Raw genomic sequence first — 14781 nt, 5'->3', positions numbered from 1 at the left:
TCTGTGTACTGCAGACTTTCCTAGTCTCACTTTCAAAAGTCCTCATAGTGTCTGATGTGCGTTAATTTAGATTATTTTTCCCATCTGACTGTTTTTGAATGCGATACTGGTGCTACGTTTTTAGGTAAGTAACAGATATATATGGGAGTTTTGCCTGGTGGATGAATTGTCGCTATTCTTTGTGAGCCGGACACAGGAGGGTCACCTCTCTGCGGTGTTGTCGCCTTCATCGTCCCATCTGGATGCCTCTGCTTTCATTAACACAGACTTGCTAAAGAAGTGAAAACTGCAGTAAACCAGTGTAACAGCTATCTAAACCTATCCAAGGTGATTCTGCGGAAGTTTCCCTGGACGCACACACACAAACACACACAGTCTGCTGCAGATGCATATGGCTCTCACTCCCATGAGGACGGCTTGCGTGCGCTTTTTTTTTTTTTTTTTTTTTTTTTTTTTAAGGGAGCTAATCTATTACTATTCACAACCTGCTCCACTACATGCGCTCCTTTCAATTTGTACTGTTGTTCTCGCAGTCTGTTCCAATCTGCTGTTGTTTTAATTGCCTCACCCTGGTGGAGCCAACTGCCACTCCTGCCAGAAGAATGCTGTCTGTCTCTTAATGAGGAAAATAGACAAGACGCAATTGACTGAGAAAGAGAGGGGGATGGGGAAAAAAAGAAAGGATGAGAGGCAAGGAGAGAACAGGAGGGAGTGCAAAAGGGCAAGGCAGAAAGAGATGAGGCCGGAAGAGAGAAAAAGGAGAGACGGATTTAAAGTGATATTTATATTTGACTTCATCAAGTGGGTTTCAAATTATCAGCCCGTATGAGATATCTTGAGGGTCTTTGACTAATCACATCCCCATAGCCAGGCTCATATCCAATCACGAGCGCTCTTTCATGATATTTAAAATGCCATGTATCTCACATCTTTGCCGCTACGTCACTCTCCTCCTTAGCAACAACATTTAATAAAGGCCAAGGCTGGGCCATGGCAAACTTTGCCTTGACAAACTTGTGCTGACATCGCTTGCAGCATACAAGCTAAATTAGCTTTCATCAAAATTCAACGTGTCTCCCCCAACTCCACCACCCTGTCATCAATCAGGTCTCTGCAACAAGCTGAAGATTGTGAAATGTGGAAGAGCAGACGTGATTAAGTCTCACCTGAAGGCCTTGGGTAGGTGTAAGCTGAAAGAAAATGATAATAATATTGATTAACACTCAGATATGCACCATTCATCAGTTTATCTCAGGTTATGTATTGGTATATGTATGACCAGAAATGCTTGCTACGGGGGAAGCTGCTACAGTTTTTAAAGCGTCTTACGTTCTGAGTACTGGATAATTCGGCTGACGTAGTCGCCGGTGCTGTAGGTGGTGATGGGAGCCAGTCGGACCTCGTAGGACAGAGGGATCCTCAGGTCTGTTATGGTATGAGACATTAACACACCCCTCTCTGGCTCCTTACCCTTCAGGTCTATCTGCTTGGGCATCAGGTTCTGCTTGTTCTAGATTGGCAGAGGGAAAGCCACACACGCGCACACAGACACACAAACAAGGAAAGATGCGGACATGTTAAAATGTAGACCCAAATATGCTCAAGTATGTAATAAGTTAAAAAAAAAAAGGGAAAGAGTTAAAGTTTACAATGTAGAAGACGTCCAAGAAATTCATTTCCTATTTCAACTCCAAACTTCAGCTGATGTCCCAGTTATAGGTTTTTCCTCCCATTATATAACAGCAGTAATACGCCACGTAAGCTCATATGAAAAGGCAAACCCAATCAGAAAAAGGGTTAACTCTCTGGTCATATTTTTCCCAGAAAAAAAAAAAAAAATATATATATATAGTTTGTTCAAATGTTATTAAAATATACGATCAGTGTTCCACAGATAGCTGCTTTCTGATGAAGAAGTAATCATTTATCTACACACAGCCAATTCATCATCCTTTTCCATGTCTGTGCAAATTTCCCCACATTTCAATTTACGGCCTGTGAAATTAGATGTGGGCCAATTCTGAGCATATAGCCAGCCAGGACACCTCAGGACTTGGATTGCACATGTACATGTATTGAAATTTGAATCCCATCATCCCCCCCCCCCCAAAAAAAAAAAAAAAAAGTAAACCTGGTGTCAAAAGAATAATTTTAAAGGATGTCTTCTCACCAAATGCTTTGAATTCAGGAGAAGCCCCAGTTGGTCCGGGTAGATCAGCTGTCTCAAGATTTGCCAATGAAATCTGAAATCAATTGGGTTGGCTGTGTATCATTAGAGTTATAATAAAAATAAAATGATGTCTGTAGTGTTAAACCAGTCCAATTGTGTCCTATTATTAAGTTCAATTTTTTCTTTGTTTTTTCCATGATAGCACCACGTTTAATAGAGCTCCAGCGGCGTTATTCCACCCACAGAGAGAAGGATCCATTAGCTGTGTATCTGCCTCTGATCCCAGCTACTTAAAGAGCTGACAGTGAGCTCAATCTAATGCATTAGGTCAGCCACTCCACCATAGCACCTTAGTCCACCCACAGCATGCCATTATCAGTTTATACATGCAGTGTGTGCTGTACGTGTGTCTTATGTGTTACATACAGTGCAGTATGTGTATGATAGACGCAGAGCTGTTGCATGGTGTGGCAAGCAAATATTTACCACTCTATTTTCCCCCCTTTAGCATTTCAATGATCTAAAGCCGATAGCTATTATTTTTCTTTATCTATTCATCACACTGAATATGCATTTGAATTGTAATCATTCCAAATTTATTGCTGCAAAAGACGCTTAAAGTAAATTAATTAATAAGTGTGTCCCAAGGTAGAAAAGGAAAAGACCTGCTTGCTTTTCTACTTCTATTCAGCTCCCCCAAACCGAGGAGTATCAGTTTAATAAGTCACAGAGGCACCGATGCATCATGTAACCGCCTTTATAATTGCTGCAGCACTCTATGCTCTGACATTGCCATGCTGAAATCCTTTCCTCCTGTCCTCTGACACCTAAGTTGAGGAATGCTATTCCCATCGGATGTCTGCTCAGTTCCAGACATTCAAACTCAACTAGGCTGAGCTGATCATTTCTATTGACAGGACCGCGGCGAGTCCTGCCGAGGCTGCCAAGAATTTGGTATGACTCCAATTATTGTGCGAGGCCCACATGGCAGCCACAGCCCGATCCTTGTGAGTTTGTGCTCGGCAACATACTTGGAATCGAGTCCTTCCTTCCCCCCACCAGGCAGGATGCCACTAATAGCTGTTAAATCTCCTTATCTCTGTGCCAGTCTGGCTGTTTCCATTTCAGCTGCTCCAACCTTTCACCCTCCCTTCCCAGTCATGGATCACCCAACCTTGTACCGCAGGTATCTTTCAATGCAGACGAAATAATCAGTTTATAAACATAAACCAGTCTTCCTCCAGCTGAATAATGTCCTCTCCTCCAATTCACCTTTGCCGAAACATTTTTTTTTTTCACAATGTTACAGTGGGTACCAACACAACATAGGGCACTGAGGACCTTTGCACACTTAATTCCTGTTTGCTCATATTGCGGTTAGCTTGATTGAGTAATTGAAATTTTAGGCTTTCCCACCGTTGCAATCACAATTCTACCCTTTATTAGCCCGCATTGAAGGAAAAAATACAGAAAGGGGAGATTCTTTTTTAACAAAATGACTTAGTTGTATGATGCTATTTTAATTAAAAAGCTGAAAAATAAAATAAAATTGGTCCACCAAAGTTGTTTTAGAGAGAAGAAATAAATCAGCTTATAATTGAAATGCTTTCTATACATGTATGATGTCAAATTGTGGTTTTGTCATAAAAAGTGGTAAAGAATAGTAGATTAGGTAGCCCACTGCTGAGAGTTACTGGAAGAAACAATGCAGCAATATCAACCTATCCCATAACAAACCAAAGTCCTAAATCCAGAAACTAAAGGTCCCAAACTTTAGATTCTGATCCATGCTTTCATGGATAGTAGTGGTTATTTATTTATTTTTTTATATGTCACCTGCAGTGTAAGTCTGGCAGAGATCTGTGCAGTTACCAGCATAACCAACTATTATATACTAATAATATTTTACATGGCTGCAGTTACATAGTAAAACATATTGTGTCCTTTTAACACCCACAGTCATCCATATAAACATTTACACACTGCTTATACAGCATATGCATAATTATGTGGAATATTTCAGGGAAGAAAAGCTATGCTCATGTAATATGCATAACGTGTGTGTTAGCAGAGAGAGATGAGTTAATAGCGCTGTGGAGTTGGAGCTTTACAAGTAGGTAGTTCGCTTTCTGCATGATTGGACAGCGTCTGTGCACATACACACTCTGCATTTTGAGTTTTGGTGTCTTATTTTTGTTTTGTTTAGTTTTTTTTTAATCTATGTGGGAGAGACTACAGAAAAAACATGTACCGGACTAATAACATGCACAAGCAAACAAACACAAACACACGCGCACTACATGGAACTAGAAGCACCAAGTGGATCAATGAGGTGCTGAGGTGTGACTCAGAGGAATTTAGCTGCCCCTACTGCATGATCAAGTGTCTGCCTCGTTGCCTCTGCCTGTTTTCCTCACCAGGTCAGTGAATGTAATGTGGTGTGTGTGTGTGTGTGTGTGTGTGTGTGTGTGTGTGTGTGTGTGTGTGTGCGTGTATGTAAGTAATATGAGAAGGGACAGGGGAAGAAAGAGTGAGAAAGATAGAAAACATGTAGCGAGAACATCGACAGCAGCAGACTGTAGTGACCAGCGACGGGAGAGAGTGAATGAGGTATTTAAAAAGGCAGACAGGTGGCTGGTTGATGGACTGATATGGACGTTTTTGACACTCGTGTGTGTGTGTGTGCACGTGCGTGCGCATCCTTGTGTGCTGTGTGCTGCAGTGTTTTCAGCTGTGACTCCATCAGACTTGTCAATGAAGAGACAACGAGTCAAAGAATGTGTGAAAGAGTGTGCAAGCGAGGAGGCAGCCATGCAACAGATATACAAACAGTCAGTGACGTGTGTGTGTGTGCGTGCGTGTGTGAGACCTCTGGACCGACAGCATTACAGGAGGCAGCCGTCTTCAAAGATCATTTTTCTGTTATCCTGGTTTAAGGGGTCTCTTTGACGCTGACACAGCAGCTCCTGATGTCAACACGCAGGCTTTGCATCTGTTTATATCTCTGTGCCAGCGTATGAGTACGTCTGCATTGTGGGGCCGCTGATGTGATAAATTATTCATATATTTGATTTAATGCACATCTCCAATTTGTCATTGTTAGTTTTGATTTCTCACAACAATGCACGGGCATGTTTCCGTGACTGTGCACCACAGGTTGACCACACATAAAAGAACAGAAAAGAAAAGAAACCTCAACCTGTGTAAATTCTGGGTCATAATAATTAGGAGGAATTTAGGCGAGTGACGACATATAAAAGGCAGCAAATTTCACGTGTTTTACTCAACATTTGCCATGATTTATCCATGACTGTTCACCGACCTGACTGAGCATCTAATACTGTAGCTGTGATGATGAAGTTCCTCTAACTTTAACAAAGTAGTTATTTCAGCACACAGTCAAGTCAAGAATGCAGGAACGAGCGTGTTTTTGTGATATGGTTGATTAGGCACCTAAATTGAGAAGACGTCAATCAAGAATGTTATATCTCGTGATCTCCCCTTAAATACATATTCATGAGAAAGGAGCACTGCATTATTAAAGAAGGTGGGACTGATGACAGACAAGTTTATCTTCTTTAAATGAAGAAAAGTGTCGCAAATGGCTTGATAAATCCGTCTCTCTTGTTGCAAAAAGGAGAAATTATCACGTTTTAATTGTCTCACACCAATCAAAGTACTCATTTTAGGGGTGCAGAGTGTGGCGTGCGAGTTTAAAGAGTGGCTTTAAACTCCATTAACTCATGCAGAGAGACACCCGAGCAAAAACCAAATTAATACGTGTAAATACAAATTTCACAGCCTGCGGTTAAATCTTGGGCAAAGATGACGGGCTGAACGAACACGAACAAACACAGAAAAGGCCATAGTATGTACAGGCAGGTAAATATAAATTAACATATATACACAAAGCCAATTACAATGACAAACAAAATGCGAGTGTTAAAGCAGATGAGCAGATTTGATTCGTGTGAGCAGAAGTTAGAAGCTCAGTAAAGCACCGGTGCTCCACATGAACTAATCTCAATCCTCTTGTATCCCCCTCTGTGTCTGCATGTATCCCTCGGGACCCTCACATCATTTTCAATGTGCTAAAAAGATAGAGTGTCAAGGTGTTAAGAGGATGAGCTGGAGAAAGTGTTGCAGAAATAGATGAGTTGTGAAATTGAGATGGTATTACATTTGAATGTTCTCATACTCTATTTAATAGTCGAGAGGACCAGTGAGATTTACTGTTTTTTCTTTAATTTGCATCTTATTACACTCCATCGCACATTTTCCCTCGCTTCCTCCTACCCTCCTACCACTCCTACCCCCTGCTTTCCCTTTCTTCTCTCTTTTTGGTCATTCTCTAATGCGCACGTGAAAACATGGAGGTAAAAACCTTGAAATTAAATTAAAGTGTAACAACATTTAAGGAGTGCTAACTTGCCAGTTAATGTAACTCATTATTTTAACACTGTAAGCCTAACAGTTCACTATTACACATGGCTCAACCAACATCGAATATTATTAAGTCTGTAATTATAACGGTACATCAGAGCAGGAGGAATGGAAAGAGAGAAAGAAATAAGGAGGAAATTGGAGATAAAGACAAATGCAGGCAAGGCAGACGGAGAGCTGAGAAAGAAAGGGGTCGAAATGGTAAAAGACTGGAAATGAACTACTGGGAGTGAAGAAAGGATAGCAGGAGAGAGACTGAGGACGATAGGAGAGTGAAGGAGGGAGAGGTGGAGTCCAAGTTTTCAGAGGGCTTAAGCATGGAAACTAATGTGCATCTTAGGAAGGCCAGTGTTCATTTTGGATCTCCCTGAAGAGTCTTACTTAATAAGGTAAACAGCCGAGTCCTAAAGTAGGAAGGGCATTAGTTATTCATCCGCACAAAAGCAAGCTGGCCGACCTTGCATTCCCTCTCTTTCACTTCCTCTCTTGTTCCCTGACAAACATGCACATGCCAACCCCGAGCCATGTGTGTATAATTTACTGTTACCCTTCATGTCTTCTGACTCAGGACGCACAGTGAACTAGTTTAACATGAATGCAGGAGCTGTTTGCCATCCAGCGGCCACATTGTTGGGCGTGCTGGTCGTAACATGGGGTGTGGCCAGAAACATCGTTGACAACTTGAGTCGGGTCGTAAAAAAAACCAACCGCTATTATAGAACATTTATTAGGTATGTATTATTTAATTATTCATTTATTCATTTGCTTAGTTTCAAGGTCTGCATGTATTCTCTGTGCATTCTCTCTTTTCGATCACTCATACAACATCGGCTTTCTCCCTGGCTCCATGGTGGAAATGTAGGCTTGTGCGTTGCTCTTTTATTTTCTGCGTTTTATTGTCTGAGCAAGCAGTTCTAAACTAATTGCCTCGAGTGGGATTAATAAAGTAATTGATTGATTGAGAAACGATTGCAGCATTGATCAGCAAAACTCTTTTCCTGCTGCAACGTTTCGTGTTGCAGTATTTGACCGTTACTTTGAAGGCGCATTATCAGGTGCATGATGAACTCTGCCTGCTCTGTGAATACATTTCCTCCACAAGACTTTCTAAATGTGGTTAATACTTCCCCTGACAAAAGACAGAGGTCTAATGTTGTGATTTTGTGTTACTTTTTAGCAGGGTATGCGTGCTTCATTCACTGACTTCTGTGGGTGAAAAGAGCTCTTCTGTGTGCTAAGACTGAACACACCGGTTAGTCAAACAGAGAAATGGTAACATAATGGAGTCGGGTTTAAGAGGTTATTCCAGTACATGCCTATTATAAATTCAAGTTTGTGACTAATTTAACACCCTTATGGAGTTGTGAAAAATGAAGTTGCATCAATCCGAAGACAGTCATTTTAGGACAAGCTAAGACAGGAAAATACCAGGAAATTACTTATTTTAACCATCTAAACTAAATTTAAATTTTTTTTTTTTTTTTAAGTAAACACATTGTTGTCAGACTTGACGTTAAAATATAAGTGCGGCATGTGGAAAGTATATAAAGATGGTCACATATTTTAACTTTAGCTCTGCGAACAGACCCCGTAACTGCCCATTTTAGAGCTGCCCACTTGACACACGAAGGGCATAAAGAGACAACTAAATGAGGGATGCAATAGAGGGACTGGAACTGGAAAAGACAGGCCTGAAGAGCAAATTGGCTCAACAAAAGTATATTTCAAAATTAAGAAAAATGCGTTGACAGGACAGTTTTACTGTGCATGTATGAGCATAGTGTGAATTTGGTCCTTTTTCTATTTGCTTTGTTTCATTAAAAACAAAGAGAGGAGAAGAGAAGAGAAGATTGGGTCATTGCTCATTCACTACAGGTCTCCATTGATTGACAACACAGGCCTGACACTCACTAAGCTCATAAAGCTGCATGTTTACTTAAATGGTCCTTTGTATGCATGTTCTTGTCGATACAAGTTGTGAGCCTGTTCAGTCAAGGCATTACTAAACTTGTGAACAAAGGCAAATGACCAAAGCCTGCTTTCAGCCAGAATGATTGATGTCAGCCTCCTGAGAGTTTTATACAACATAAGGAGTCACTCCCTGCTCTTCCAAAAAGTCTCCCCGTCTCTTTCTGTGCGGACAAATGTCAACACGAGCAAATGTTCGAGTTGCATTACGTTACCGTTCGGACATTAATCCAGTATCCTATAATCCGGTCTGTGGCCTCAGGCTCTTTCTGTGTCCACTGCAGATTGTAGGAATAGTTGTTCCCTTTCAGAATCCGGACTGGGTTTGGTGTGTCAAAGTAAAACTCAGCATTGTAGGGTTGTGCTGTGGTATAGGGAGGGGAGACGGAGATAACTAAATACTACTGATAAATAACAGCGAGGACAATCATGTTATCGTTTTAAATATGTAAATCATCCACACAGGAATATACAGACAGATAAACCCACCAGAGACGTTAAATGTACATGTCGATGTTCCTGCAGAATTGCTGACTCTGCATTCATAGGAGCCATTGTTGGTAGGCTCCAGCTTGAACTTCAGCTCAGGCGTTTCCTTGAGGTCTGGCATTGGCATGCGGATGAAATCGCCATTACGGAACCAGCGGATGTCTGTCAGCCGGGGCGGGTTGGACCGCAGGACCGCACACCTCAGAGTCACCATCTGATAGTTTCTAGACCGCATATCCTGGAAGACCGGGTCTAGAATGGGAGGATCTGTGGGAACGATGGAAATCAAGATCTTAGAGACACCTTATGTCAGGATTGCGCGTAGCAAAAGAGTGATTCCTAATTGTTCCTGATCGAAACGGAAATGTATTCCCTTGAGAAAAAGGGGGAAACGGTGATAAGCTAAAGCAGCGAAACTTTAAGACTCGAGACTGACAACGTAAAAAGGACTGCAGTTACAAACACGCATCACTATCACCTACATCTCACTCCATCTGCCCCATTATCTTTTTTTCTTCTCGACAGCATAAATTGCTTCGCATTATTAAAAACATTGGCCTTTGACAGATCTAATAACATAGAACAAATGCCAAGAGGGAGGGGGGGGACAAGCACATCCCTGCTGCTAACCTATCCTAACCAGCTGTAATTAACCTGTCAGCCACCATATGTGTGTCTGAGGTTAATGACTGACTAGCTGCCGCTGCCCTCGGGTCAACTAAGGCGCAATGCAGACAAATTACTCTGCCACAAATCACCAGTCAGCTATAGTTCACCTCTGGCTAATCATGTAGATAACAGACAAGATGCTAATGGTGGTATTGCTGTACTAACAGTGATGAGATCTGGTGTTAAAACCCCCAGAGGTGAGGCAGCATGACTCAAGTCCCTTATGAATCAAGTATATCAGACACAGAGGGGTAATTATATTCTAATCTGTGTTATGCCTGTAATTCAGACGGATAGGGTGACACGCTGATCTACAGTAAGGAGGAGAGAAATAAACAAAGATAACATAAACAGTGGAGAGTACTGAGAGGAGGAGACCAGCGTGTCTGAAATCAGAGCCGACGATCTGAATAAAATATGATTACGCTTTGCTGATGCTTTAACATTTGACAGAGGGAGGGTGTACATGAAAACTGGCCACTGAACAGACTACATCCTTTAAACACAAACTCAAAACTTCCAACTGATAATGTTTTATGACAGATTTTTTTTTTTTTTTTTTTCATTCAAGTACTTTACTTATTGCGACATGTTTCGGACCCAAATGAATAGCGACTTTGGCTGGTTGATATTAAGACAACCACGACACTTGGTTTTGTATAAAGTTCATAAAACTTGAAAAACTGTTAACCACAATATATGACATAGTGTAGTTGATAGTGTCAAGGATGAAACTTCCTTTAAAATCCAAAGCTCTTAAGAAGCTAAATCTGTCCTCTCTGAGGCCGAAGCTTTTACTCTTGTTCTTGCTGGAGGCTCAGGTATACACGGCCAGTTTACCATTCTGTTCCTGTAGCCCAGTCACAGGAACACGAGAGAGCACCTGCATGTTAAAGAGACCGGGAACAACCGCAACATTTGACTTCCCAACTTTGTTTTAGTTGATATTCTCAGCATATGGAGGCAAATGTCATACTTTTATCAACTTTCTTGTTTCCATAAACTGTACAAAAATGATATTGAGTGCTGCCTTTGAGTCACTGAGTCTGGGTTCTGTTAGCCAAAATCAGCAGCATGTGATGAAGGTGAGGGGTAGGTGAACAGTCAAAGGTCAGACTGCAATCATGTGGACTGATTGGTGGACAGTCACATATCCCGTTCATACCTATAGTACAGCCATCAGTGTAGCATACTGATGGCTGTCTTGACTTTGGAAACAGGTGGCAAGGGTAAAGAAAAATGTACAAACAGTAGTGATGATAGCGGTAGGGAAGAGGGAGTGAGATGGTTTGTGAGCAGTTTATAAATCACCTCATCCCCAGGAGAAATCGGTGGACAAGTTTTTCCATTCCCTTACTTGACTGTAAATACTCATTTTAACAATTACGTAAGTTTTTAAGCTGTGGGTTTCACTTTTTCAAGTCATTGGGTTACTTCAATTTCAAACTTAACGTTTCAAATCTCCGGAGCATTGTTTTTGCATTTATTTGCTCCCTGTTCGGGAGCAACAGCACTACGCTGTAATGTTTCATCGTCAGAAAAACCATAATCCATGTAAGTGCGCCATTGCTATCTGTCTCACTGAATGCAAAATGGATTCCATCCGGAAATGCAACACTGGCCAAGCCTAACATTTACAGCACACAAAGAGGAAATCAATTTACATGAGACTGAGAAATGAAGGGAGGGTGTGAGAGTTTTTGGGGGAGCGTGTGCAAGGTAGGGTGAAGGGAGGGAAAGAGAAAGAGAGAGAGAGAGAGAGAGAGGACTCTTAAAGGAACAGACAATGAGGAAGACGAATGTTAGGGGAAGTGTGGTGTGAAAGTGAGAGAAGTCAATGATGGAGTATGGGAGATAGGGAGAGAATGAGAGAATGCAGCATGCAGAAAAGGGATGAGAAGACGGAGAGGTCCGCTCTCATGGCCAACAGTTAGCTGATTGATGATGATGAGAATGGCAATGAGGAAGAACAGCCACCGCTCTTCGAGGGAAAGTGTGCAAGCAAAGAAAAGACTCTTTCTGCATTAGCCAGCTCTGTAAACCCTTCTTGACAGAAGCGGAGGAAAGGAGACAAGAGGAGAGGAGAGGACGCATTGGGTCGGTATTTATCAACCTTGTCAGATTGGGAAATTGGTCTCAGCGGCCCAAATGCTCTTAGGCTTACTAGTTGGTGCTTTTAAGCACGGGGGAAAAACACTTTATAACCCCTTTAGTGGCTTTAGTGATTCTGTTCAGGATAGATAGTTGTAATGGCTCTGTCTACAGGCATAAACATTTCCCTTCCACCTTTGCATAATTGGCATATAAGTAAATAACAGCAGCAACCGCAGTGTCGCAAAACACAAGTCCATCATTTTTGTCGCCTCATGTTTTTCTTTTATCTCCTACATTTTGTTGCTTTGATTAACGGTAGCCTTTTTAACTCGACCTTGTACGTGCGACAAACTGAGAATGTGTTGAAAGTGCTGAATTGAACACTTGGATGCGTGTTAACGTAAAATTGCCGATTGAAATCAAACACTTTCCAATTCAATAATACGCCGCTACACAAGAGGGCATGCTTCAACCTAAACAGTACATTAGTGACCCATCTCATATTTTAAGCTAATGGATGTTTGAAGTTTTTAGTAAAACAGCGTGTTGATTTGTAAAAACAAATTTTGCTGGCTTTTCATGACTAAAATTAAAATGTATTTATTTTGAAAAAAAAAAAAAGATGCATAGCAGAAAGTCGCAAATGTAGTTTTGAACTAATAAATCTTTTTTAATTGGTGTCAAAATTAAACACTGAAACTTTAATATCTGACTTCTCAGTGCAGCTGATTTCTGTCAAGATTATTTTCTGAGGGCTTTCATGTTTTATATGAACCAGTGTAACCAGTGTAATATGTTAAAGCACAGCAGCAGGGAAAGCAGCATTGTGTCCTATGTAACTGCTTGATGCTTTTGGCAGATTTACTGTATACGGTTTGCTGATTCTGCCCACCTGGTGTGCTCGAGTGAGAACATTCAGCGGGGGTAGAAAACGGATCTGTGATGGTACGATATCCGTGCAAACTCTCTTTTCCTGAGAAAAAGCAACAGGATTTTGCTGTAAAATCTGAGGTTTCGTATTGTAAAGTGCTGCGAACCTGCGACCTCACAGCATGCACCTGTAGCTTTAGGTGACGAGCGATTTTGTCTGCTTTGATTAAATAAATGAGGAGGCTTACAATGTGATTGTTGAAGGCAATAGGTTCCAGTATAATCCAAATCCAATTTATTACATGACATTTTCACAGCTTGCTCGGGTTTATGAAAGTACAGCCAGGCAGCTGTGCTATACCCAGAAGTGTTGGCATGATAAAAAATTGTAGTAAATGGTTATAATAGAAATAGTTATTTTATACAGAAAGATTTTATTCCTTTATACACAAATGGAAGTCTTTTAACAAAAAAGGTGTCCATCTTAAAGTCTCCTTTTTTTTAAAACCACACATTTCCTTTTATAGCACATTGTTTAGAGAAGAGTGTAAAGATTAGGCCTCGTACTGAGGGTGGAGCAAATCAAAAAATATTGTGTTTTGGCGTCAAAAAGAACTGCACATAAAAACTGAACTTGTTGTATAGTGGTGAAAGTGAAGTGAAATCATCTGAGCCACACTTACACTGAACATTGAGCTGGACCTGCGCCTCTCTGCGTTTGATGTTGAGTCCATTGTACGGAGCCGTCTGGCACCGGTACGCCCCCATCATGTCCCGGCTGACGTTCTTTAGTCTGAGGCGGCCATCAGGCGTCTCCACCACAGGACTCCCTGATGGCATTAGCAAGTCCTTTTCTGTCCGTGACCACAGTACAGGTGGACGTGGTTTGCCGTCGACCACTAAGCACACCAGCTCAGCGTTTCCTCCCTCTCGCACACTCACAATCTGACCCCCTGTTGGAACCGCCAGCACTGGAGGAAAGACTGCAAGAAAAACGAGGATACAGAAGAGAAAGAGAGGTGAACCAAATGTAAAAAAGTGTTTAATCTCTTATAGCTACAAAAGTTAAAAGCAACATGATTAATGTATTTGAAAAGTAAAAGTTTTATTTGCAATTCCACAAACTACAAGTTCAACTTTCATACATCCATTCATTTCCTTTTTATATTCTGGGGAAATATAAAGGAAATCTAATATCCTGCAGCTTGTAAATGAACTGAACTAAAATGCTCTATAGATATAAAACAATTTCAGAATTTTATTATTGAAATATATATATATTTAAGCTAAAGCAAATAAGCATGGTTGCACTATAACTGTTTATGGATGAATTTGTGTTTAAGTGCACAAGAAAAACACACTGGAACATAAAAGAATTGGATCTTATACAATAAGTCAGGAGATGGTGTGAATTGGTAAACTGGAGAACAGAGGCGGACGGAGAATAAAAAGGTATGAACGACAGTGACTTTATGGCTAATTTTACTGGACGATCACGCAGTTTCAATGCAACCAGGAAACATTAAATCCAATTGCTGCCCAGCACTAAATACTGAAATTATTCTGCAAATTGTATCTGTGACAAAGGGGCAACTTGGTTACAGAGAGAAAGAAGACATGGAAAAATATTGCACCAGATTATCACACATCTGTAATGATGTAATTGGATTCAAAGGTTTATAGCATATCAGCACAACTGGCACAACAAGTGCTGTTGCTACCTTTGTCTTGTGCGTTTGCAGCTAATGTGTTGTCAGCTTGATGAAGATGTTTTGGTAATGTGTTTTCTGTATTTGCTTGCATTGCACTGCGCTGAGCTCTCTCAGTCCCACCGCACCTTCGCAGGCCCCCGTTGCAGAGTAAACAAAGATACTGTTGTTGTCATTACATAAAGAAAAATCCAAAGAACTAGAAATTCAGTCTAATCAAGTCAACAAAAAAAATATAAATAAATAAACTGAGGCGCATTTTGAGTCAAAGCATTTGGTGCAGTTAAAAGTGAAAGCAGCACAGTTAATTCTGTGAAGACCGACTTCATTCATTGCATTAAAATTCGTACAAAAATGTGTTAGTTTGAA

At 40.9% G+C, this 14781-nt stretch overlaps 1 protein-coding gene across 1 annotated transcript in view; it reads right to left on the bottom strand.

Moving 5' to 3' along the window:
• Nucleotides 1-14781, bottom strand: part of mdga1 (MAM domain containing glycosylphosphatidylinositol anchor 1) — a 95860-nt gene that overhangs the window by 20359 nt on the left and 60720 nt on the right. Inside the window, exons 8-12 of the mRNA XM_029498574.1 lie at nt 13387-13686; nt 9071-9337; nt 8797-8945; nt 1330-1510; nt 1167-1190 (exon numbers count right to left, since the gene is read on the bottom strand). Coding sequence (XP_029354434.1) covers nt 1167-1190; nt 1330-1510; nt 8797-8945; nt 9071-9337; nt 13387-13686 — 921 coding nt within the window. The remainder of the gene's footprint in view (nt 1-1166; nt 1191-1329; nt 1511-8796; nt 8946-9070; nt 9338-13386; nt 13687-14781) is intronic.

The sequence above is a fragment of the Echeneis naucrates genome, chromosome 3 (assembly GCF_900963305.1).
Source record: "Echeneis naucrates chromosome 3, fEcheNa1.1, whole genome shotgun sequence".
Lineage (NCBI taxonomy): Eukaryota > Metazoa > Chordata > Actinopteri > Carangiformes > Echeneidae > Echeneis > Echeneis naucrates.
Note: the sequence above shows the minus strand (reverse complement) of the source record. Positions and strands in the feature narration are given on the sequence as shown.